The sequence below is a fragment of the Cyprinus carpio genome, chromosome A2 (genome assembly GCF_018340385.1).
Source record: "Cyprinus carpio isolate SPL01 chromosome A2, ASM1834038v1, whole genome shotgun sequence".
In the NCBI taxonomy this organism is placed as follows: domain Eukaryota; kingdom Metazoa; phylum Chordata; class Actinopteri; order Cypriniformes; family Cyprinidae; genus Cyprinus; species Cyprinus carpio.
Genome location: NC_056573.1, coordinates 12,577,643 through 12,605,323, shown reverse-complemented (window position 1 = coordinate 12,605,323; position 27,681 = coordinate 12,577,643). Strand labels below are relative to the sequence as shown.

Below are 27,681 nucleotides of genomic sequence, written 5' to 3'. Positions count from 1 at the left end.
CAAAAAAACAATCAGTCCAAATATTCAAAAAGTAACGTTCTAAAGTTTGGGGTCAGTAATAAATGTTTAGAAAATGTATACTTTTATTCAGCAGGGATGCATTACATTTATCAAAAATGACATTTTTAAAGTAACATTTATAAGACATTTACAATTTTACAAAAGATTTTTATTTTAAATAAATGCCTTCTATCCTGGATAAAAATGTATCATGCTTTCACAAAAATAATAAATAGCACAACTGTTCAAAATCAGCATATTAGAATGATTTCTGAAGGATCATGTGACACTGGAGACAAGTAATAGCTTGTCTTGAAAATTCAGCTTTGCCATCACAAGAATGAATTTATTATAATTAAATAAACAAATCCTTGGTGAGCATAAGAGACTTAAAACAAAACAAAAAAACAACAAACAAAAAAAATCTGACCCCAAACTTTAAATAGTAGTGCATTCCCATACATTACTTTTATTTCAGGGGAAAAGAGAACAGATAAAATCACAAGAACTAAAAACATAAAAATCTCAGCAAGTGGGAAACTGCAGAAAATGGCTGACCTGCTGATATTCAAACACCAAGTGACATTGTGAAAACTTGTGAAAACCGGCCTGTGCCACGTTTGTGAAGAGGAAAATGTAAGGTTGTACACTACACGTCGCTGGTTGGTGTTGAGAGGCAACAATTTCTTTCAGTTACTCAGCACTTTAATTCTCAGACAGATTGTCTGGTCTCCCCAGAGCACTGACACTTAGACACACGCTGCGAGGCTGGACAGTAAAAGCCTCTGCAGACTCGGTCTAAGAGCAGGTTCACCAGACAGAAAACACATCTCACTGTACTCAGCCTGTCACGGATGCGCTTCCACTGGGGATGCCGTGCTAAAGAATGGGTCTCAGTGACAAAATTATATCTGACAGGCCTTCCACTCTCCATTTTGCCCTTCACTTTAAGTGCTGCCTCTACAAATGAACCAGCTATAGCAATAAAAATCAAATCCTCTTTATATGTACATTAGAATTATAAAATTTATTTAAAAAGCCCTTCTGTTTGGCATTTCAGAGAGGCAATTTTAATTAAATACATACACCATAGAAAAAACACAATATGTGCTGATAATTACTTATAAAATATCATTATGTACATTTATAACATTGATAAAAGGTACAAAACAATAGGAAGTTGTCTGATGAGGGACAGATGACTTGTCTAAATATCCTTTGCCTCTTTCCTGTCTTTCACAACTGAAGTTTCGTCCACCACAATGGTGTCTTAGTTTTTCTTCTCATGCTGGAAGTGGATTGTCTTTTCTGTGCTTCTCATTTGGTGCCATCAGGTCCAGAGCTCAGTGGGCACCATGCCTTCTTTGGTGCCTACCGAGGGCATGAGGTTCTCCTCACAGAGGAACTCCAGTGGGAACTGGACCAGGGAGCCCCTTATCTTCTTCAGAAGCTCCTGAGCTTTAACAGGGTTCTCTTTATCAAGACCTGGTTTAGACTGGAAGCTCATGAGCTCCTGTTTGTTCCTCACCAGACCTGAGGGCAGACAGCGGAAAACCTGCAATGCAACCACATCAACAGTCCTCAGTTTTCTGCCATTCACATTATATTTGGAATTTCAGAACAGATGAGAAATTCAGTTTTTATGCTCATGACAATTTTTGGCAACTACAGGACCTAAAGTTTAAGTACTAAAATTACTAGAATCAAAATTGAAATAAAAGTTTAATTAAAGAGGGGAAGAAACAACAAAACAAAAGCACACAACAAATTTACTAAAAACTATATATAAGTAATTAAAAATATAAACATTAGGTATAAAAGCTATTTCAAAATACTATAAAAACTATAATAATATATGAATAATACTAAAATAATATTCAAGTGCGCACACACACACACACACAAAACAAACAAACTGATGGTTGTATATAGAGATAAATATTTTCACATATAAATAACAACTTTAAAAGTGCAGAAAGTATTTGTTGTTGTTTTGGCTGTTATTCATCTTCATAACCATAAACCAATTTTGCAGTGGTCTATTATTATGCAAAAGCTAGGTTACATATGGAAATGACATTGTAGAAATATGCAAGTCTATTTGTCACCATGATTAATTTTTTTCAGCAAATATGTTCACAAAAGTGAGTTGTTTTTACTCAAACCTTTCATAAAAATAAAAATAACATTGTTTTTTTAAACATTTAATAAAATAATTTTCAAAATAATAATAAATAAAAAAAAAATAATGATTTTATTGTATCTTATGGTATAGAATGGAAGTCTTGCACCTTTAAGGTGGGAACTAATGCTTTCTAATTGTGTCTGCGTATGTGTGAAACATTAGGTTGTGTGGCTGATGTGTATGAGGTATTTACTGAAATTGCCAGCCCACAGTGGTGGCTCAGAATAAGAATCTCTCATTCCATTAAGCCTCATTATTACTGGCCTGCCATGAGGCTGCCAACCGAGTCTGAGAGCTTCAGTGGTGATTGAGAGCAATTCCTATCTGACAAATGACCGAGCAACACCTCTAAATCATAATTCAAATGCTCCATGTAATAGGAAGATGGAAAGTAGCCATCATAAATTCCACTACATTCCCAGGAGCGAGTGGGGAAAGACACAAGGAATCCCACTCACCTTCTCATAGATGGTTGCGTTCCTACCCGAGATGCTCATCCAGACGTCTTTGTAGAATCCGTTGCTGATGGGATCACTAACATCAATGGTTGGATCGTTGAAGGCACCAAGAATGGTTCTGGTTTATGAATAAACAAAGAGTTTCAGCTGTGATTCAATGTTTTGCTAACACTAGGATGGTTGGCTTTCCACCAGATCTTACTTGAAGCACTCCAGTCTGAGCTGCAGAGCAAACTTGCCAGCCTGGTACTCTTGACCATCCATCACTGATGGCGTTGTTTCTGAATCTTCAAAAATCACAGCTACCTCGCTGTCCCTCTTCCCCAACATGCTGCGGTCGTTGATGTTGGCAGAGCCTGTAAAATAAATAAATAAGTTAAAAAGAGTCAAGACTAGTCAAACTATAAAATTTTAATTGAACATTTTATTAAAAAAATATATATATTAAAAATGCCTAGTTGCATTAAAAGCAAAATAATTCTGAGCTGTTTCATCAGTTGCAATAACTATAAAAAAGAAAGTGTATACCTGTGGGTTTGTTAAAAGGAAACACACACTGATCATGACTCACTTAATCTAAAATATCGAGACAAATAATAATCACGGACAACAAAACAAGATTTTTTTTTAATACTCTATGATTCAGTTTTATTCATTGTTTTTTAAGTGACTGGATCTTGAGGAATTTAATTCAATAGCACACGAATCTTCCACCTACAGAATCAGAGAAAACTCAATTTCAGTATGCGTCTAAATGTTCCCCTCTGCCTTCTTCTGATCTTTAGCTTTCTTCATTTGATTTCTTGTGTCTTCTGCAGAAATCTAAAGCTAGAATGACACTCGCTTTTCTTTTATGAGTTACTTCCAATCCTCGTACAAAGTATTATTTTAACCTTTTTTTTTTTTTTTACAGATGTGATATGTCTTTTCAGTCATGGTAAGAAAACATAGGCATGGTGACAAGTCTTAGCTTAGAACTGCGGAACAAATGTCACTACTGCACATCTGGCAGAGCAGTCATGTGTAAACTACACAGACGAATATTTTCCTCAATAAAAATCACATATTTTGGACACAAAATACACTATTTTAGGAAAATGAGTTTGCAAATGTGAAAACTAACTACTGTACTTCCATGCAAGGTCAATGATTCTGTGTGGCGTCACTGTCTATCCTTCAAAATCAAATGATTTACCACAGTCTTCCACAAGGGGGAGTATAAAACTCCAGCCATAAAGAAATTATGCACTTGCTCAGCGAGTTGCTCAATAATTACAGAGGAAAGCAGGCATGAAAATGTCTCAATAACACCTTAATCATTTGCTTTGGCAAATCGTAATATTGTTAACTCACCAATAATGACAGTGTTGTCATCAGCAATGAGCAACTTGCTATGAACATAGATGAGTTCAGTCACAAGTCTGCCCTCCAGCTCTGCATGAGTCCTCAGTCCACAAATAGAGATGTAGTTCATCCATTGGTCATCCACTGTGGGGGTGTAAAGAGAGAATTGGGTGAAATACAGACAAATCACTGCCCAGGAAAAAAAAAAGACAAAAAAAAAAGATGTCTCTCGCCATTTAGACCATCCGGCAACCCCTTTTTCTTAATTGAACCCATTTAACAATATTTAAGTAAATAGTTCAATAATTTAACAACACATTTGCATGTTCACTGTTGATGTCGATTAATGATCAAATAACAAGCACTGTAAAAAAAATCCACTTACACGTACTTCAACTCAAAACTTAAGTTCAGTTGCTACCTTAAATTTTTAAGTATAATCAAATTGGCTGTACAAGTCATTTCAACTAAGTTATATAATTAAAGTTGAAATGACCTGTACATATAATAATTTATCATTTCTATCTTAAGTTATATTTGACTTCCAGTATCATACGGATCACCATTAAACAATGAAGGCAGAGGACAGGCTGATATTCCCAGCCAAGCGTTTAAAGCAATGTTTAAACTTTAAACTGACCATTACCAATTAACCTTCGTAGTGGTGTTACTGCAGGCGGACTGTGGCTAGTGGCAGCTGTTGGCCTTCTCTTAATCTTAGCGGAAGATGTGGAAATGAATGTTTAGGTGGGGAGAATAACACAGCAGATACTATTTGGAGCACAGCTGGTTTAGAACAAAGAGAATGAAAAGAAAGAAAGAAGGCCAACACTAAACAGGCTGGGTTTTTCCATTATGAATCCTCCATAAGCAGGTCAGAGGAAAACTATGAGTTTAGCACGACAGCTTCATAAATTTCACCTCAACTCATTAATCCCGCAAGCAGACAATCAATTACAATACGTTCTACTGGTGTCATCCACTGTATGTAACCATTTAGCACATTTTGAAACTTATTTAGAGAACTCCCTCACCACAGAGTCAGGTTCATATTAAATTATGTCACAATCATGTCAAATTAACGTTCCTTCCACGATAACCAACATGCTCAGAGAGAAAGAAAGACGAGGAATGGAAATAATCAGACTTACTTTCTTTCTTCAGTTGAGCAATAATGGAGTACTCTCCTCTATTCATGGTCCTAAAAAAATAGACATTCAGGCCATGATTAGATGTTTTTTTCAAATGTTATCACAAAGTTATCACAGTGTTCCCTCAATAACACATTATTATTAAGGTTACCAAGGTATCTCCCAAAAAAAAAAACTTTGCCATGTGAAATGTGACAGGGAGCTGAAAACAAATAAAATCAATAAAAATCCCTCAATAAATAAATAAATAAACCTTGCAGCAGTTTTCCATGTTTAATGTGACACTAAAGCACTGCCTATTTCCATTTGTTTTCCAGACGAGTGGAACAAGCATTTAACACTTGGCTGTGCCTCTTACGTGTGTAATGGAATGAATTGGTAAGCTGGCATTGGAAAACAAAGGCGCTCTGTCTAACACGGGTCATTATCCTCACATCAGTGACGTTTACAATTTTCTCAGACAAATTCCTGCTTTCATCCAAATGATATGCATCGAGCATGCTCAGAAGGTTATTGTGAAGATGAGGATGAATATGCCTGACTGCAGGATGAAATCAGGCTTGTCTGGTAGGTCAGGGCTGCTAGCGCTTCCTCTCTGATAGAGTTGAAAGAAGCTGTGAAGCTGTTTAGCGTGTTGTCAGACTCATTAAAGCTTAATCAGGGAAGGAGAGGAGAGAATGCGTCTGAGTTCACTAAAGAGGAAGCGCTAACTGCGTCACTGGGAAACCAGCTACTGCTGTGAACTCATGAATGACAATTCAGAAACAGGCAGTCAAGTCTGCTCAGTGCACGACACGCTTTGGTTTTCAAGACAACTTGAAAATAACACCAACCACATTTACTGCTCTACCTCTTAATAAATGTGAAAAATTTGTCAATAAATGACACTGAAAAGGTCAAAAGTCAATGTAATGTAGCATTTTCAGTCTCTGAAACTTTTTCTGTTAATGAACATATTTCAGTTCTACAGTACATGATCCAATAAAATAATGATGAAAACAATTAATTTCCATATGTTATCTTTTTTACTATGAAATGCAACAGTATGAAAAATACAAATTCATTCAGTCTCATTTTGTCTTAAACTATAAAGTGGAGGAAAAAAAATCACTATACCATTTAAAAGTTACGGGTAACATTACAAGTTACAATAAAGTTACATTACATTTAAACATGAAATATTAAAAACATTTAAGTTTCTGAGGTTTTTCTGAAAGCTTTTCTGAAAGTTTCTTATGCTCACCAAGGCTGCATTTATTTGCATTATATTTCAACTAGTTGTTTTCAATTTGAATATATTTTAAAATGTAATTAATTCCTGTGATGGCAAAGCTGAATTTTCAGCATCATTACTCCAGTCTTCAGTGTCACATGATCAGAAATCATTCTTATATGCTGATTTGATGCCCAAGCAACAGTGCTTTTTATTATCAATGTTAAACCTGATATAATTTTTTCCCAGGATTCTTTGATGAATAGAAAATTCCAAAGTACAGCATTTATTTGAAACACAAATTTTTGTGACATTATAGTCTTTACTGTCACTGTCGATGTCACTGAATAAAAGTATTATTTTTCCCTCAAAAAAAAGAAAAAAAGCATTTTCAAATCTTTGCAGAAAAACAAACACCGCATTCATGTTTGTTTGTTTTTGTTGAATTTTTTTTTTTTTTTTATTCACCCTTTCCAGATTGTTATGCTGTTGGCTGCATAAAGATTTTGATACTGCAAAAAGAATCATTAACAGCAAAATATCCAAATATGCTAAAGTCTCATACATGGCAAACCTATGCAAGTTTGAACCATTACCATGACAACCAATGAGGACATGCTAGCAAAAGCTATCCAAAGTCTGTGGTCTGATTTTTACTGTCTGACCTGAGCTGCCCCTTTTTTTGCTCAAAGACATGTGCACAGCAACAGTTTCATTCTTACCTGTAGTTAAAATGCATAACAGCCTGGAGTGCATTTCCTCCTCCTGTGGAAATGTCTCCCTCGAATCCAGGCAGCAGGGGAGTCACCACATACACACGGAACAACTTCTTCTCCCTGTGACACATTATAGCAAACATCAGTCTGATATATATCCATGTAAATATGCACATGCTTATTCTTAAATCAAACACCCTCACTTCCATTACCATTAAATGGTAAAACATCCTTTCCAACCCATTTCACTTTAGCAGCATTTCTTGTGTTTAATCTGTGTGCAGCCTCCATGATCATAAAGTCATTACGAATGGCTCTTCTCCCAGAGAGCTCTTTGAGCACATGCCAGCATTGTTAAAGCACAACAGTGCAGTATTTCAGTATTGAGGGCGATGCCTGGAATGACTAAATGAAGAGTGGCACATCCACAGCCCATGTCTGGCTCACATCAGTGCTGTGGCAGAAGCTGGCTTCTCATTAGCCATCACTGTGTGTTAAAGACAGGCCTGTCTTTCCAGCTGAGCCTGTGTGTATGACAAATCACATACTTCACAGGGAACTGCACTTGCCAGGACTCCATTAGTATTTGAGAAGGTGGTACTTTAAGATGAGTTTGTTTGCATTTGTTGATATGCATGCACAGTGGTGCCATACTATTTTTGAGGGAGTAAGATAAGACTTGACCAAAGGATAAAAAAATAAATAAATAAAGTTTTAAACAACCCAACATGATAATCTGGTTGTACTTTTTTTTTTTTTAAACAGGTTGGGTGGCAAAATTTGTAGCAATTACAGTTGATCTATTACAATGCAATAAATTAAAATACAATGCAATAATTTTGTACATAAAAATTTATTTATTTTTTATTTTTACCTTTTTGGAATAAATTAATTTGTCAGCCTCAGTTGTCTCTGAATTACACAATACTTTGTATTTTTGTTGTATTGAAATTTTTTTGCATTATGCTTTTGTACTTGCATATCCCTACTAAACTCCTCTGGTCTAATAAATGGTAATGATCACGACAATCAGTGTTAATGCATCAGGACTCTCACACTTACTTGTGAGCTCTGATGATTCGCTCAATAATGGCATCACCAATCTTGTTGTAAACATGTTTGTTATCGGCACAGCTGATGAAGAACTGGTTCTGAAACAAAACAATAAAACAGGAACAATCAATTTCAACTCATCAGGCGAGTTACAAAGGTGAACAAGTTTTACTTCTGCTGGGCCACAGTAAAATATTATTATTTAAGTTCTCTTATTATCTCGTATAAGTTCTCTTAAAAGTAGATTTCCAATTATATCGTTTTTTTTTTTTAGTTTGTTTTTATGTCCAAGTCATGGTTCTTGTAGAATTTCAACAAATTTCACTGCTGCATGTCATTTGTCAGTAATATGAAGCAACTGAAATGTCAACATTGTTTTACAACTTATTACACATTTTGCATTTAAACTACTGAATAGCTGTCAACACTTTTGTATCATATCACTGTATGCTGAAAGACAAAGTGAAAGTGAGGGATTGTGTACCTCAATGTAGATGAAGTGCTTGCTCTTGGCAATGACCTGAATATAGGCATTATGAATGGACTCCTCGTGGTGCTTGATTCCCGCCGACCAGTCTGCAGCTGACCGCAGAACCTGAGAGACCATTTACATTTATGGCCATTTTTATGGGCATTTATGGCAAAGTTACTTATTGTGCATGCAAGGTATTCATTTTTTATCAGCCAGTCTATGATGTTCCTAGTATCACGTTCTAGCAGTTACAGCTACAGCCATTAATGCGTTCTCACCTGGACTTTGGTCTGGACACAGTCTGGCACTTGGTACTTTAGATCATTGGCTGTGCTGTGAGATTTGGGTAGGAGAAATGGGTAGGAGAGTGACCTGTACTTTGGCTTCATCATCTAAAGAAGAGAAAAGTCAGTTTACTATGACAGAACCAAATAATGCTTCATCAAAATGTCACAGCTTAAAGTAAAATTCAAGAAACACACAGAAGAAAATTCAGAAGCTTGTCTAAACATAAATAAATTTAAAGTGTGCGGGTCAAGGCCTAGGCAAAGTGGTGGTAAATATCTCACTTTGGTGAAGTTCCAGCGTTGTATAAAGTGCCTGGCCACATCTCTGGCTGCCTTCCCATGCACCACTGAGGAGATATCATGCCAGGGCATTCTGGGGGTTGTGTACCTGTCAATAAAATCTATAGTCGAGCATAGTGTTAAAAAGCAGGATTGTAAACATCTGAAATGCACTGAAAAGACTGCATTTAATAACACAATTAACCTTGGACTACCTGGATTAATGATCATTGAAATTAAGAAAGCAAAAAGCGGCCAGGCAGTAAAATGTGTGGCTCACCATCAAAAGGCTTGTCAAGCTGAACCCAGTCTTTGTACACAAAGTTGCAGTAGTCTTTGCCGTGCCAGAAGCGAGTGTTTCCCATCAGCTCTCCCACTCCTGTCTGAAGACTGTGCAATGAGCCACTCTCTGAACACACAAGACATACAAAACAGCCATAAAACTTAAAGGATCTTTTCAAATAAAATGACTTATGAGTTACTTTCAGACGTAGTAATGTTACGTTTTTTCATGAAGAGTGTAACCACAGGCATACCATAGACAAATATATATATATATTAAGGGATATCATGTGTCTAAAACAATGCAGAATTCTGAATATTTCATTTAATGTTTCATGATTTATTTTCGATAAATGAATTTATTTAGATTAAAAATAAAATACTTTAATGCTTATAATTTTTAGTCTGGTGATATCATCTTCATATGCTTCGAGAAATATTCATGTCATGACAGTCCAGTCCCATGTATTATAACTACTGTAAATGGAAAAAAATGTGACTAGTACATGCAGAAAGTTAGTCGACATGAGGGTGTGTAAGCAATGACACTTTTCATTTTGCAGTGAACTATCCCTTTAAGAATCCTTTTTTTAGTTAAGGTCACAGAGGAATTAGTCATCAGCAGACTCATCAGAGAAAAACACAGATTGAATTGTGGAATAATTTTTAGTCTGGTCACGAAAGAGTCACTTACTGTTTGTGCTGTCGATGCTACTGATGCTGTCAGCATGGCGAAGGCCACGTTGGATGTGATGGTACAGAATGAAACGTGTTTTGCGAGTGCGGCCAATGCCTTTTACTGTGGGCAGCTCCACTGAGTCACCGACCATCAACCGGCTGCTGTTTCCACTGGTGGACACTTTTTTCCTGGGTGTGGGTGAATCCAGTCCCTGAGACCCAAAACAGACATAATCCCACTTCATTGTAACTGGCAGAAACATGGAAACTTCAAAGCAAAACAGTGATATCATCCCATGGGTGTGGTACAAATAATGTAGCCAAATGTAGCATGTTTTTTATGAACGTGATGATGTCTCGAACCTGCTCCATGGCCTGAGCAACAGAGCGTGTTACACTTCCCACATCTGTCAGTCGGTGCTCACAGTCATCCCAGCGGCCATACGCAAGGTCAATTCCCCCAACGAAAGCAACGGATTGGTCGATGACTACAATCTTCTCGTGGTGAGCCCATAAGTAGACAGAGGAGGACACATGATCAGGGTGCCTCATCACCTGTTAAGAGAGAGGAACAGTTACAATCGCATATGATGTCACTCAACATATGCAAAAGCAGATCAAATCACAAATAGCTTACTTTAATATTTGGGTGAAGGCGCATTAGTGTTCTTTTGCTGTATTCACTGTTGATGCCGAGCGCCAACTCCAATTCCTTATACAGCATAACAAAGATCCGCACCCCTTGTTGCTAAAATAAAAATAAATAATAAATAAATAGTAAATCATTTAAAAACAAATAAGTAAATAAATAGGTAAAAAAAGTATTTTTAACTTAATATTCCTTTTAAATGATAAGCATGGCACCAGGGACAAATGCACTTGAGGGGACTTACAGCCTTGCGTTTCAAAGTGCAGTCGAGCCTCCAGCGATTGCCTTCCACTACAGGCCTCTTCAGAAAGATCTCAGGGCTCAGCCTGCACATTACAAACACAATCATGCAGCAGATACAGCATGCCACAAGCACACAACCACTTTATTAAAGTCGAAATCAGATAAAATAGACATGACTTAATGTTCCTGGTCTTATAGTGCATATTATTATATAAAAAAAAAGAATTAATAAAACACATTATAATATAATATAATTATAAGTTTCAACTAGCGGTTATTAAGTGTAGGAAAGGAATATTAGCCCATAATTAATTGCAAACATACATTCAGATCTGGCTCCATTTTGATACTAAATGCTAATAAAAAGGTTTTCACGTGAGTTTTCATAATCACCTACTCCCTCACACACAGAGGATCAGACCATTTATTCTATTCCAGGAGAGATATTTTTGAAATTAGGAGGGCTGAAACTCAACACCTGTGAAGTGAGAGATACATACACCTCTCACTCTGAGCCGCTGATGCACTGCCACTCATTCTGCATGTGTGCATGTAACAATGTCTACAGCAACTCTACTACAGCGCATTACCAAACAATGACAAATAAACACAAAACAATATTTTATATCAGGCTAAAGATTACATTTTCCATTTAAGGAAGACCAGAATCAATCCAACCTGTCTTTCTGTCAATGTTTGACAGATAATTGTGGCTTTTTGTTGTACTACCAGTAGGTTTTGTTGTGCATCCCCAAAACAAAAACGTAACCACTACACTATACTGTTTTAGACATCAACAAAGAACTAGTTCAAAGTACTTAAAACTAGTTAGAAGTGGTTAAAATTATTTTATTTTATCTGTCCATGTTTAATGAGCCAAGACTGCCATTGGTGCCAAAAAAAAGAGAGATAGGTGTCATCTCTGCTTTTTCTTAACACAGCTGATATGCACACTATATAAACAGTATTAATAGGCTGATTTCCCAGAAAAATGTAAACACTGTGACACTGTGGAGCTATCAAAACATTGCTATGTTTGTTGAAGCAATCTGTCCAGCCTGTGATAGCAACATTGGCTCAAGGAATAGTGTGAGCTGGGCTGAGACTCTCTGTCTGCCTGAACATGTGTTCTTGTTGGAGGGGAAACAGTGAGTACATACCACCAGTCTGTGATGAAGATCTCCTCTTTGGCCTCCTCCAGCGCATTTGCGACATCCTCCATGTAGGTTTTGCCATTCACATACCTGAACAATTTATTTTTTTTAAACTGTCAGAAATCAAAGGGTAGAAGTTCTCTTAGATCTAAGATTAAATAAGAAGTCCTCTTAGAATAAATATACCATTTAGAGGGTATGTTCTCCTCTTCCCTGGCAAAAGATCCAAAGCGGTGGGTCCTTAAAAAGGCCTTGCCATGTTTCCGGACAAAGCTTTCAATGGCCTGACCCCACCACTGTGCATGTCTGTAACTAGTGAATTTCAGAACTAGTTTCCTGCAAAACACACACACAAATAAACACATATTGTCTACAAACTGAGAGAGACATTTATAAGTGACATTATGGTTGAGATTGAAGGAATAGTTTACCCAAAATGAAAACTTGCTGACAGTTTACTCACCTTCAGGCCATCCAAGATATATTTGAGTTTGTTTCTCCATCAAAAGACATTTTTAGAATTTAAGCATTACATCACTTGGTCACCAATGGATCTTCTGCTGTGAATGGGTCCCATCAGAAATAGAGTTCAAATAGCTGATAAAAGCATCTCTATAACCAGCAAGTAATCCATATTTCTCCAGTCCATCCATTAAAGTCTAGTGAAGCACAAAGCTTGTAAGAAACCAACCCATCATTAAGATGTTTTAACTTTAATTTGTTGCTTCTGGCCAAAATACGAGCCCATAATCCATAATATGTCTTCCTCCAGTGAAAAAGTCCATCCCTGTTCTTCAAAATCCACCAATATATTTGTTTAAAGCTGTTCTGGACTGTTTCCACTTGGAAACTGTGCTTGATCTGTGCATATTTCTCCCCTGATTCAGACAAGATTACTTTTTCACTTTAGAAAGCAGTATTATGGAAAGAGGACTCATATATTAGGCAGACATAAAGGTTTGAAATCCCTTAATGATGGATTTGTTTCTTACAAACAAGCTTTTCACCTCACAAGACATTAATTAATGGAATGGAGTTGTGTGGATTACTTGTGGATAACTGTGATGTTTTTATCAGCTGTTTGGATTCTCATTCTGACGGCACCCATTCATTGCAGAGGATCCATCGGTGATCAAGTGACGTAATTTCTCCAAATCTGTTCCAAAGAAGAAAAAACTCATCTACTTCTCGGATGACCTGAGGGTGAGTACATTTCCGGGAGAACTCACCTGGACAAGTTCTCTATGCTCACTCCATGCTTGGTCTCTGTGTATTTGGAGTCCACTTTGATAGTGAACTCATTGTCCACCAGCAGGACAAATGAAATGGCACCCGTGTCTGGCTTCATGTACAGCAGAAAAGAGTCCTTCACAACAAGCCACCTAAACAAAGAGCACAAAAGACTTCATCATTAGACTCCATCACAACCATGGGGTTCAAAGTGTGCTTCTCTAAAGCATTATTATACAGAGAGTAGTGAAAGGCAGTAATACAGTCCTGCTTTAATCAGAGATTGAAAGTAGCGTGGTATCAGTGGCGGAGAGATAAATAGCTTGCTAGACTCAAAGAGACTGTACGGTGTGTGTGCGGGTGCACGCTCTATCTGAACTGTGTATTTTCACAGATAATACTGCTTTAAAGAGTGTCTCACATATGTTAAAGCTCAAAGTGAAAAGCACAGCCTCACTGCATGAATGCATTTAATCAGCTCTTATGGTTTACTAGAGGATTTCAGCAATAGATTTTGTGTTTTATGAATAATTACCTCTTAGACCAGCGGTAGCAGACTTCATTGTGGCCACAGCAGTTCATGCCTGGGATACGGTGACCTCCTGACCTTTTATAAACAATGCCTTCTCTGAAAGATATAGGTTTGTATGAGCAAAAGGGTGAATCTCATGAAACCCATTAAAATCATTTCTGTGTCACATGTCAGATAAGAAATGAGATAATGGATTACACAGTATGTTGCCAAAAATTAAGTACATTTTAGGAGCATAATTTTTTTTCCATCATGACAGTTTCAAGACAAACACATCCCCTCCAAAATTCCCATGACTTTCTTGACTGTATTTACACATACTGGGAATATTTGTCATACTGCCATAAAACTGAATTAAAAATAAAATTGCATCACAGTTTAATGATATATAGCTAGTACAAAAACTGCTATAAATTAGATTTAAAACAAAACTGCACAAATAGTACAAAATTATGAAAACATCCAGACACATTATTGTAATAATAAGAATTTATGCATGAAAAATGGTTGCTAGATAGATAGATAAGTAAAGCAAATAGAGTGTATTCTTACAAGCCTTTGGGGCCCAAGTCCTGAATGAAGGACAACTGGCTCACATCAATAAACTCCATCTGTAAAAGAGAAACAATTCTGCTTAAAACCAGTGAGACAGAAACACAGCTTCAATTAAAAGAAGTTGCACTAAATTCTCTGCTATATTGACCCCTGCATGGTATTAAAGAGGAAGAGTGAGAAGGAAAAAAGGAATGTGAAGGAGAAAGAGAGAGAATTACAGATGTCCTTGATTAAAGCTGCTTGGATAGCACTGAGCTGAGAGAGAGAGCTGCACATTAACACGCTCAGGACACGCAGTCTGCAGCTGCAGTATCGATCCTCAGGCTGCTGCTTCATTAAAGATAACTCAACGTGAGCTCTATCAGGGCCTAAACTTACGGTTGCGTAGTATTTTCGGTACATTGCCATCTTCAGCAGCTTGTTTAGGTAGTCTTCCAGTTGTTTCTGAAAAGGGAAAATATGTCTGTTAATTGATTTTAAAAGTTTCATCCGGTGGCACTGGTTCTGTTCCATGACAGGTACCAGTAAAGCTCAGAAAGTAAAAATGGCACTAAAAATATTCCAAAATCTATTTTTGGTGATGACATTTAAACTTTGAATATATCAGCATGATTTCAACGTCATTTTTTAATGATTGTTTTTAATTGTTTAATTTGCTGAAAAGTTGCAACTACCAACAATGCAAAGTTGTCTTTGAAAATGATGTTCTTCAGTACTTTTGTGTTGTTTTCCAGTAAAAAATATCTCAATATTCTTAAATCAAAAACGGCATAAGATATTAAGTCGTTTTCTGAGAAATGCACCAAAATTAAGTGAGTTTTTGATTAAAACAAAAAACAATAAATATGTCAAACTGTCAGTCATGTTCTCCATTCAAATTAAGTTTATTTTCTTACCACATTGGTAGATATTTGTTATTGTTTTAATCATAAAATCACTTTAAACAAAAACTCAAACAAAAAGTAATAGCCTGTTTTTGCAGGCTAGCTAATGTTATTTAGCTGTCTAGCTACCAGTGTTAGTTATGTTGTAATGTAATGTTTGATTATATTTATCATACAATGAATATACTGTACGTTATCATATAAAGAATATCAATCTAAATTTTTATTATGTTACCAATGTAAATGTACTTTAAATATCTGATCAATATAACAAAACACAGAAATATAGCAGTACATGTTTCTAAAATGTCTTTAATGAAAGTTACTATTAAGAATTACTAAGAATATACAGTATTTTCTAAAATAAATTTGTATTAATATTAGTCCTAATGTATTGACTAGGAAGAGCTGTATGCTAATGAGCAGATCAATTATCTATCCATTAGTTTTTCTAAAGATTTTCCTTAAATATCCACATAGAAAATGACCAGGAAATATACTTCCGTATGTCAAACCATTGAAAAAGTCATCAATCAATATTAAGCTCTATTCAACAGCTCGAATCTTCAAAATTATGAGAACCGAGTGATGATGTCATTGTCTCATGTGACTCGCACTATAATGCTATGAGAGGCGGAGTGCTGTTACTACACACTCAAAGATCACTAAATCATGTCAGTGATGTTGTGTAGGAAAGACCTTCCCACAGACTCACACGCCTGGGGACAATCAAGATCACGTCATGCTCAACAGTGTCTGTGATCACTTCCTGTCATGTGATCAAGGGCTAGTACTCTAGTAAGCATGTTGGAGTGACTCACTCTCCGACTAGACACTTGCTCCTCTCGTGCCATCTCATCTCCACCTCCCCGAGGCAGTGAAGGCATCTGCCTCACCTCGCTCCTCTTTATGCTCTTTCTTCTCTCTGTATGGCTGAAAGAAAGACACAGATATTAGAGTCTGTGACAGAAAAACTGGCAACCCAGGTTTTTGAAATACATTTGATTAAATTGGCAGAATCACAAAGACCAAAACAAACTGACTGCACATTTCAAAGTAGAATAATATTATGGTATTTCATGCTTTGGCACAGTCAAAAAATTACATACAGCACTTTTATCAATCTCTTTCAATCAATCAGGCTGCATTAAGTAAGTTTATCTGTAGGGCAGGGGTCTGACCTTCGGGTGGGAAGCGGGATCCTCATGAGGGTCTTGTATCGCAGAAGCTCTCTATGCAGCTCCATGAAGTGCTTCTCTTTTCTCTTGACTATCCAGGTGAAGTTCTCATGTTTGAGCTCTATCTTAAAAACGGCTGCCATTGCCTGTGGACACAGCATTGATGTGAGATCTGTGATATCTTTCAGCCTTTGCTTTGAAATAGCATGTGCTTCACACACCTTAGACACGCTCCTGTGTTTGGACATGTTGAAACGTTCTTGGGTCTTGGTGAAGCGTTCCACATCTAGGACCTTGGCAGTGATGGGGGCAGCACTCAGATAGACAAGTGCTTCTGTCTCTTTAAAGCCAACTGTCCTGTACACGGCAGAGAATGGGATACAGGATACCCCTGTAAGAAAAGACAGGGAGGACTGAGGAATGCCTTCGGGGAATGTGCGTTCAAGACATGCTGCATCATGTTACACAGTTGTCCTCACATCACTCTCTTTAACACACGTCCCATAAAGTCGAGATGTCTGATAAGGCAGACCTGCTGTAACCTTTTATCACTTCCTCTCTGAAAAATTACTGGTAAAATAAATCCTGTTCCTCAAGACTAACTTGTATCAGTCATTCTGAAACTTGTCAAGTCGCCTTCATTTAAATAGTGCATTATACGATAAAGGCTGTTTCATAGCAGCTTCACAGTAATATACAGGAAAATAATAGAATGATGCAAACCATAAAAAATTAGACAAATTTGGATTTTACTTTAAAGGAGCTCTAAAAAGACAACAGTGTCATTATTCAGCTTAAGTAGTCATTTCAGTGTTGGTTCCACTCGGTTCATCAATTATGAAACAGGTTCATTTCAACTACAAGCAGCTCTACAGAAGACAACAGTCTTGTTATTCAGCTTGAGTCAGATCATTTCAATAACAGTGTAGATGTTGCAAAATTTGTCAATTATTATTATTAAGTTTCTTTCAAATTTTATCTGAGCAGTCAAATCGATAATACTAAATATTACTAAAACAAATGGATGGTTTGCATCTGGTATTATTAATAATCACTTACCTGAGGGGTTGAACTCGCTGTCCACCTCTTCAGGTTCATCCTCAGCATCTGAGAACCCCAGGTCCCTGGTGTCCAGGTTCTCTACTGTGTCACTCATGTCTGCTTTAATCAGATTGAGTTACTTCTTATGAGCTTGTTGAAGCTCTCTCACACTCTTCAGTCTGAAGTTCCAGCACTGCCTGTTTGAACACAAAAACACACACATCGAGTCAAAATCCTAAAGTAATGTTTCTCAGCTGCTGTAGTATGGAGAAAAAAATAATATACTAAATAAATACCACAAAGCAAAATGTTATTAACTAAATAATTGTGCTGTGCATAAGTAGGATATCAAACTAAATGTTTAGCAACTTTTAAAAAAGGAAGAAGAAAACCTTTCCTAGAACTTTTGCTGTTGATGTCAAATGTTGTGGGTCCAAACAAACTAGTTTTGGCTCAGACTGATCTGTGACTTGGCAGAAGCTGGTACAATTAGATATATTCCATCAAAGACAGGTTGTGTGATAGGCACTCATCCTTGAAAATCGTGAAAATTATATACTGATTGTGCCAACAACAACCGGCGGCCAAGATCATGAAATATTGAAATCCAATTTTGTATGATAAACAACTTCAGTATTGTGTTGTGTCACCACTTGATGTCTAATTTAAATTCTGAGTCCTAAAGCAAAACCAGCTCTAATCTAATTAGCTTCGATTAGCTGGTTAAGCCACCAATATGTCTTTTCCATGTTCTTTTTCATTCAGAAATTCAGAATGTGTGCCTTGTTTGCATTGTGCTTGGTATATTTGTGCAGCATTATAAATCAAATGTCCTTTAGTCTTAAAAAGCTTTGTAATTATATTAATTATATATATATTTAACTAAAAAAAAAAAAAAGCGGGTTATGCTTTTGCGGTGCAGTCATGGCATTTTCCAACAGGGACTAACTAAACCAAGATAACTAGCTAAACCTTGACCCCTTAGTTTGCTCATTTCTATTTAAAACATTTCCTCTTTTTGTCAGGCCATTAATCTAATACTAACCACATACCCTAAAATAGTACAGGAATCAGACTGATATTTGCTTTCATAGAAATACAAAATCCAAGAAGCTGTTCACTGTTCATGGCTTCATATTCCTCTAATATTAATTTGTCAGTTAGTGGCATTATTGAAAGGTTGAATAAAGATTCAGATCTCTGAAGGCTAAATAACAGGAATGGTGACCCATCTGAAGCTATAAATACAGGAAAAACATAAAGTGGGATGGTAGATGATGCCACAACAGAGTGATCATAAGCCACTGAAGCCATTAAACATATTGCAAAATCATCACCAACACAGTAATAATGGATGTGCGGCAGAATGGAGGAGTGCTTTAATAGCTCGATGATCACAGATGCGGGTTTTAGGTATAAAGTAGAAAGTTTCACACAGTATGGGGAGGAAACAGAGCAACAGTATTTAAAGTACAAAGGAAAAGGAAAGAATGACAGTGGAAGAAATTATAGAAAAGTGTTGAAACGGAGCAGCTGAGTCACCAGTTGTTACTACCCCAACACAACTCGCATTGACGCAAGCTCAGTAAATCTAAATGTGCTATTATAGCAAATAAGAGGAAACACAGGGCTGCTCTCTCGATTTCTCTCACAAAGACGCTAGTTGCTTTCCTTTAGACTACAGTAATTTTGCCGCCAAGTGCATGTTCGCTCTGTACCTACCCCACAAAACCTTCTATTAAACATAATGGAACATTTTCTGCTCCCATTAGCGGGTTGCGGTGGGCAGCAGCTGTAGATATGTAGATACTAACTGCTCTATTCAGTATGATCACTTAATGACCATTAAAATGTGTGAAAGAGGAATAATGTGTGCTAGAGAGAAGCTAAAACATTTTAATTTCCCATCTTACATAAGACAAGACAAGACAAGTGAGGTGTGGCTCTTTGGCAACTCTATAATCTTAACTCAAAATGACTTCACTTTTTCCAGTCTAGCTACCCTTTGGAAGCTTCAGAGAAACAAACTTAGTCCTTCAATCCTCAATCATAGGAGACTGAAAGTCATTAAATCTTTTCACAAACAAAGAGACTGGCATGTTTCAAAAAATCTCACAATATTTATATTGCAAATTCTTTTTATTGTTCACCAGAGATATCGATCTGGACATTCTTTTTTCTCAAAGCCAATATGAAATTGGACTTCTGTTTACCTTGCTCAATGTTCCTGATCTTTCTGTGAATGACTGAGAAAAGTTTGTCACTGAAATAACAAATACAAACATAATAAATAAAATATACAAAAAAATGACTTCAATCATCAAAACAAAACAATTAGAAATTAAGTTCAAATAAAACATAAAAAAATTTTTTCCCTTTTTGTTAAAACAATAAAAGTTTAAAATGGCTTTAAATTTAGTCGTCGTCACGACCCCCCCCCCATACATTAGTACGGAAGTTCTAAGCGGCCATTATCATTTTTTTTCCCTTCTTGTTTTCTCGTTATAACGACATAATCTTCTCGTTATCTCGACATAACGAAAGTTGTTTTATCGTTATAATGACTTAATTTTCTCGTTATCTCGACATAACGAAAGTTGTTTTCTAAGAAGTTACAAAAATGTAAATTTCTTATGTGAAATCCTTTGTAAATTTTATTTGATGCAGACACCAAAATGTAATCTTTGACCCATAAGCACTATTTTAAAATACTCTTTTTCGAGCAAACTCACAAAAACAATTACAATCTCTGCCCATTCTGCCATTGAACTCCGATTTTAACCAGTTTAATCGATTGCAGCCCTACATTTCACTTAGAAATACATCACAGAATGGTAATAAAATGGGTTGGCTTTAATTCAATGTCTATGGTGGCCGTATTTACTATAAATATACAGGACAGTCTTGCTAGTATGTTTAAACAACAGAGAGAGGTTCCTAATGGAGGGACTCATTCATTCTGTCCATGTGGGTGACTGAACATTTATGACTGTGGTATCTCATGCAAGTCTCACACCTTTGCACTGACCTTTAGAGCCAGCTTTGAAAAAGGTGCATAGGTCAAACAGAGGCAGGGAATCAGACACGTCAGCTATCACACCATTGGCACAATATTGAATTTTTATGATTTTTAGATATCATCTTGCCGAACCACTACAATCTCAGAATGGAGCATTCCTGAGTAAGGGTGCATATACAGTATTCACTGTTTACTGATATATACCTGTGACTTTACAGACAAAGCTCTTTTGTCAAAGACTAGGCTAATTACACATATGGTTGTGGTTGTGATATTATTCCATCAAGATTAGTTAAGAACATTTTTTATTTTATATTAGTCCCAGTATGCTGACTTTAATTAATAGAAGCTTCAAAACAGCAGTAGTTCCAATGGATTTTAAGCATGCCATTGTACAGCCCCTTTTGAAATAAAGAATATTTGGATCCAAATGCTTTATCTAATTACAGGTCTATTTCTGAATTGCCATTTTTATCGAAAATTCTATAAAAAAAACTTGCATTAAACCAATTGCAGACCAATCTAGTTCAAAATGAGATCTTTGAGAAATTTCAGTCAGGGTTTAAAGCAAGTCATAGTACAGAAATGGCCTTGTTGAAAGTTTTAAATTATATTTCTATTTTGATTGATTCAGGCAGCTCATTGGTTTTAGTTTTACTATATCTCAGTGCCGCATACCATACCAATGATTGCAATATTCTTGGCTCTCGTCTAGAAAAGATAGTGGGAATCCGGGATATCGCACCTGAGTGGTTCAATACTTTTTTTTTTAATACTATGTTTTCAGTCCATTTTGGTCAACATTACTCCAAAACGGCCCCATTGTCTAGTGGAGTTCCACAAGGATCCATTTTCGGCCCAGTCTTGTTTTCATTATATATGTTAACCTTCGGTTCTATATTTCATAAGCATGGAGTATATATTCATTGTTACGCAGATGACACTCAGTTGTATCTTCCTTTGCAGAAACAGGATAAAAGCTATTTTGAGTCACTATTGAGATGTTTACATGAAGCTAAATCTTGGATGTTACAAAATTATCTGAATTTGAATGAAAGCAAAACTGAAATAATCTGGTTCTGGGTTCCTGACACCCAAACCTCTTTTGACTTGGGCAATTTGGCTCCCTTCTGTAAATCTGTAGTGAAAAATCTTGGTGTCCAATTTAATAGTTCTTTAAAAAGTTGATAAACTGATCAACTCTGTGGTCAAATCTTATTTCTTCTATTTAAGATCAATAGCAAAGGTTAAACTCTTTCTGTCCTCCAATGATTTTGAAAGGATTATTCATGTTTTTATTTCTATAAGACTGTATTACTATAACTCACTGTGTGTGGGTATTAGCCAAGTATTGTTAAATCATCTTCAATTGGTTCAAAATGTGGCTGCTAGGTACTTGTAAAAAAATAGCACGTAACACAGATTTTAGTGTCACTTCAGTGGTTGCCAGTGCAGTACAGAATTCATTTTAAACTATTGATTGTTGTATATAAAGCATTGCATAATTTGGCCCCACCTTATTTTGTGTATCTCTTTCGTATATACAAACCACCCAGGTCTCTCAGATCAATAAATCAAATGATCCTAGACATTCCAAGGACTAGACTGAAATTGAGTGATGACCAGGCATTTGCAGTAGCAGCTCCGAAGCGCTGGAATAAGCTACTGCTACATCTCAGACTGGTTCCATCATCAGGTTATTTTAAACGAATATTGAAAGTTCATTTACTTGAAATAGCATTTGGTTCTGCAGACTAATTAGCAAGAGGGTTTTTTATTACATTTGTTGTTTGTGTTAAAGTTAATTTATAAATAAATAAACAAACAATATGCTTAAAGTGACTCTATTTAGGAACCAAACTAAACCCAATACATACTCCATTTCAAAGCAGCCAAACATACAATCATGCCAAGCTGTCATTTAAAACTATGGGAACTAACATTTACTTCTCTCCAGGGACAAGTTTGCCTTCTGGCTTCTTTAGTTCGGGTCTGAAAGACGAAAGACCTAACTTTCAGTAATTCATCAATATGACCGCATTAACTGACACCACTGGATGAGAACAAAACTTGAACTGAATTAAATTGGATGATGGCACTACTGTCTTCTGTAGAGCTGCTTTACAGCAGAGGTGTATCTTGCAGTATCGACACTGGTATTGAACTGAATTGAATCAACACTGAACTGACTCGAGCTGAATAATAACACTTCTGCCTTTTGTAGAACTGCTTATAGCTGATCAACTGTCTTCACACTGCTATTGATCTGAACTAAACAACACTGAATGGACATTAGCTAAATAATGGCATTATTGTCTAGCTGCTTTACAGCAGAATCTGAACTGTCTATTTAGCTTTAGTTTCCATAATTCATTCTGCTGTTTTCCTGTTCATCTCTGTGAAGATTCACAATCTGTATTGTATAAAGCACTATAGAAATAAAAGTGACGATTTTAGTTTGTCCATCAATATGCAATATGTTTGTAAAGCCATAGTCTCAGAGATGTGTTTGAATTGAAGGCTTAACTTTTAGGCTCTCTGCGCCTCTTAATAAACCAATCTTGATGTAAATGATCCGAAGCAGGACAGTCAGTGTGCACTGTAGAAAATAACTACAGTACAGTGAGACCTTTAAGAGCTCTGTCTGTTAGACAAGCCAATAAACTAATAAACACTTTCAACATGTGCCCTCTCTTATTGTCATTTTCAGTATTTTTGTGCTGATTGCCAGGAAAAAAAAATGTACTTGAGAAGTAACATTGTGCATATATGATAAGACTTTTTATTTGAAAACAAGACAAAAAACTATTTGCAGTTAGGGGTGGGCACTATACCAGTAGGCACAATTAACCTGTAGAAATTTTTCAGCAGGTAGAGATTTTGGACTATCATTTCTATCACGGTTACACGGTCACAAAAACTTATCGCTTACACACGTTTTAAAGCAAAACAAGTGATTTAAGCCATTGAAACACAATCAGCAGTGAAAGAGAACTTTTTGGCTATATGAACACATGAAGACGGTGCTCATATTGAACTATTAGAGTAAAGAGTTATTTTTTCTGCTTTATAGGCCTTGAATGGTTAAATAAACACTTGAGTCAAAATGCTCTTCTTTGCAAGTATCCCTGTAAACGCATAATTTAAGGTGTTAAGTGAAAGCAGACAGCTGAGAAAGAAAACACATATGCACAGTAACAGTACATTGGATCCGTGCAGCTCTTAAAGTGACAGCAGTCTATTCCCACTGTCTGTTGTTCATGTTAATTAGGGTGACCAAATTTTCCCATTTTCCCAGGACATGTGGTGGCCAGGATTTCTATATTGCCTAAAATATCCACGTTTTGGCTTTGTTTGCGCTGCGCAGACCAATTGTTGTATGACAAAGTACCATGAGAGCTCTAGAGAGCAGATGGCTTCTTGTGGTTTTGAATCGCTATCGCAGTACTTTGATGTCATACATCAATCGGTATGCTCAGTGCTGCTTCAAGCCGAACACTAATATGTACACGTATTTGCATCACTTTGACCGTTCTCTGTAGAGCCCACCTTCTCACGCACCATGACTGGTCGATTATGTACAATGTCTGCATGTTATTGGTCAAACAATCATTACCTTCATTAAGTATGAAAACAGGAAACCAAAGCCAAAACCTGAATATTTTAGGCAATATAGAAATCCTGGCCAGGACGTGTCCTGAGAAAATGGCACGTTTGGTCACCCTAATGTTAATCAAACAACAAACAAGAGAACTGCTCTTGACTAAATCACTTTTGTAACTTAAATAAGAAGAAATATATTTAATTTACACAGTGAAGAATATGCAGTGTTATCATACATTTGATTACTTTATACAATATGTAGCATTCTTTTTTATTTGATCTACTGTAGTTTTGTTGTTGTTGTTGTTCTATTGCTTGTAATTAGTTTCTGATTATTATTTAATCGCTGACTGGTTACTTGCCCTTCAGTGAGATTTAGTTTCTTTTTTCTTTTTTTATTTAAGCTTGTATTAGTTTTTTGTGATATTGACACTGGTGACAAAAAAAATTAAAAATCAAAGATACCAAATATTTTGATATCATAAAGACAATAAAAAAAAAAAAAATAACTATACATCTATATATACAATTAAATAAAATTTAAAAATTACTCATATCGTGATATAAGATTTTGGTCATTTCACCCAACCTATTTGCAGTGTACTAATTTCCTTCCTTCTGAACAGACCTGTTTAACATCAGCTCTATTTTGCGTACTAAACTACAGCAATACACAGATAATAAGGGGGGATGAAACATCAGTGTGAATGTTCTTTTCTTTTGCATGCTGTGGATGGGATATCAGTTGCTGCTTCCTGCCAACAAGTTCCTGCACAATGTAATTCGTCATAGAGACAAGGCTCAGTGCCTTTGGGAGGAGACAAAAAAATATTATGCAACCATGTAGGTTAGAACTTTATGAGACACTATGTTATAGACACTTGTGTGTGCTGGGGCACGCATGCAACTAAAGAACTGTGGGAATTTTTTACATTGTCATTGTAAGACGTGAAGTCATGTGGATGGAATGCAATGCTCACTCTAAAAGCAGATATCATCGTAGGTTCATGTTAACATTATAAACAGATGACTTAATGAGGCAGCAACCAACAAAATGAATTAATTCATCTTTAATATTAAGATGGGTTTTGTAGGTCTTTCTAGGAAAGACAGTCTCCATGTAAGTTTAAAAAGTCTTTGCCAACCTGTTGTGAAGTTTAGCAGGAGTGTTACTTCTGTTGAAAAAGCCTGATTATCATCATGATCCATTTTCAGAGCAACTGCACTTTGTCCCTGAAGGCAATTTATGACAGGATGTTATTCACCAAACAAAACAGCAGTACAGTTGTTCTATCATGTGCCTTTTTACACGCCCATCTGTCTGTGAGGCTTGTTAGTGATAGCATGAAGTTTCCAATAGCTCAGGGTCAGAAGTCTCTTGCATTCTGATTAATGAATAACATGATTACAGTATAAGGGATAAACATTCAACACAGAGGGCCATTTAAAACACAAGCTAGTGAAAAGACAATTAGCCAAAGCTGAGAGATTGCCAGAATAAAGGGTGTACTACATTATTGTTTATAGTTAATTAAAGGGGTCATATGATGTTGCTAAAAATAACATTAGTTTGAGTATTTGGTGTAATGAAATGTGTTTATGTGGTTTAAGGTTAAAAAAACACATTATTTTCCACATAATGTACATTACTGTTTCTCCTCTATGCCCCGCCTTCTGAAACGCATTGTTTTTTACAAAGCTCATCATTCTGAAAAGCGAGGTGTGCTCTAATTGGCCAGCTATCCAGTGCATTGTGATTGGCCAAATGTTTCAAGCGTCTGATGGAAATGTTACGCCCCTCAACATATGCTGTTATGGCGTGTCCCGGTCAGAACACCGGCATGACAGGACAAAAACAATAAAACCCATTACAAACGAGGCAGTTGTTGCACCCAGTGGGGACATAATTACTGATTATAATGACTTATACTGTCTTTTTACGCATTGCATTGCATATCACGCCGCGTAAACATAAAACCATGTCTGCATTTGTGATCGGAGAAATGACAAACAACAAGTGCAACTATACACTGCTCAAAATTCGCGTTTGAATCATCAGTGGCAAATCCTTTACAAATGTAAACCTACTTACATACCGTGAGTCAGAAGCGCCAGACTGTCCCTGCAAAGAGTGAGGAATGGCCCGCGGCTTGAGTGAGCGGCAGCCAGCGGCTATAACAAGGATCAGCCGGGGATTGCGGCAACCACATGTGAAAACCCCGGGCTGGGCTCCGCTTCGTCCACGGTGATAGCCGATCTGGTGATCCACAGAGTTCAAAGTTGATGTATTTCCTCAGCGACCAGCACAGATCAGATATCGTGCTCTTTTGGATGGCCAAAGTAGTTTCACTTTCACAACAAAAAACACATCCACTAAATGAAACCATCCCCAACACCAAAAAAAAAACAAAAAAATTCACTCCTTCCTTCTTTAACAGAACATTTGGGCGGCATTTTGCAAGTCTTCTCACACACTGACGTAGAGATGTGGGGGCGCATTTAAATGAGCCGTTTTAGGGGGGCGTGGACAAGTCTTAACTTTTATAAAGAATATCTCTTTGGATTTGAGACTTTAGACTTTGCAACTTTACAGATCTTCTTTATGCACCAAGAGATTGTAACACTCCAAAAAAAAAGGAAAAATTGAAATTGCATCATATGACCCCTTTAAACTAAAATATAATTTATTCAGTTGTAGTGTACTGTATTCCTGCCCTTGAGTACAGCTGAAAAAAAAGAAAAGAAAAGAAAAAAAGAAGGATTTTGGAGCAGCAACACCAAGTTGACTTTCCTCTCTTGTGCACTGGTCACACATTCCACCACGGATACAAAAGCCTCTCACACTGGGGTGAGACAAGAGCCAAGACACATTGGTCCCAGAAAGACTTTCACATTTCATAATTAACACAGACAAACACACACACACACACATCCAAAACTGTTGCTAGAAATTTCCAAGTCTTCACTCCCTTTAACTCTGCAAGCTGGGACAAGTTTGGAGCAGAGCAAGAAACAACAAACAGCACAAAGTTTTACTGACCTGCCTCAGAAGACATGATTCCCACATGATAAATCAGCTGTTTGACTCCTACAACAATGAAAGACTAACTCAGTTCTGCAGCGTTAAGAGTCTCTCTCCCTTCTGTGACTCCAAACAGACTAAACAAGAGGGCGGTGGAGAGATCAGACATAGGCCAATGTGTTTGAAGGGGGTGGGGCCTTTCCTGGGTTCTGTAGTGTCAATCAGAGTCGCTCAGCCAATCAAGTGCAGCAAGTCACAACCTGCTCCTCCTCTACTCAGCTGTAATATGCATTTAGATTGACTGATATCTTCCCATGGGATAGATGTCAGATGTTTCTCCCAGATATCATTGAGATTAAACAAAGACCAAATGGAGACTTTTGTTTAAATATCTTGCTTAGATTCTTCTTCTGATAATATACAGTAATCTCATATATGTCTCTTCTAGAGTTC

At 36.7% G+C, this 27,681-nt stretch overlaps 1 protein-coding gene across 2 annotated transcripts; it reads right to left on the bottom strand.

Annotated features, from left to right (window-relative positions):
• Window positions 1–353: 353 nt before the first annotated feature.
• LOC109099437 (phospholipase D1-like) lies at window positions 354–27,397 on the bottom strand. Of its 2 annotated transcripts, none has more exons than XM_042773640.1 (26): window positions 27,247–27,397; window positions 17,603–17,781; window positions 16,765–16,934; window positions 16,547–16,689; window positions 16,187–16,298; window positions 14,860–14,925; window positions 14,479–14,537; window positions 13,930–14,022; window positions 13,394–13,546; window positions 12,351–12,500; window positions 12,171–12,254; window positions 11,012–11,093; window positions 10,756–10,866; window positions 10,482–10,673; window positions 10,135–10,330; window positions 9,439–9,567; window positions 9,162–9,280; window positions 8,871–8,984; window positions 8,605–8,715; window positions 8,130–8,218; window positions 7,074–7,187; window positions 5,139–5,188; window positions 3,997–4,131; window positions 2,846–2,999; window positions 2,644–2,761; window positions 354–1,555 (listed from the first exon to the last, which is right to left on the bottom strand). In XM_042773640.1, the coding sequence occupies exons 2-26, from the start codon at window positions 17,697–17,699 to the stop codon at window positions 1,331–1,333; spliced, it is 3,066 nt and encodes a 1,021-aa protein (XP_042629574.1). In that variant the 5' UTR covers window positions 17,700–17,781; window positions 27,247–27,397; the 3' UTR covers window positions 354–1,330. The 2 variants fall into 2 exon arrangements, with proteins under 2 accessions (XP_042629574.1, XP_042629583.1); XM_042773649.1 differs by lacking the exon at window positions 27,247–27,397 and adding an exon at window positions 25,352–25,445.
• Between the last annotated feature and the right edge of the window lie 284 nt (window positions 27,398–27,681).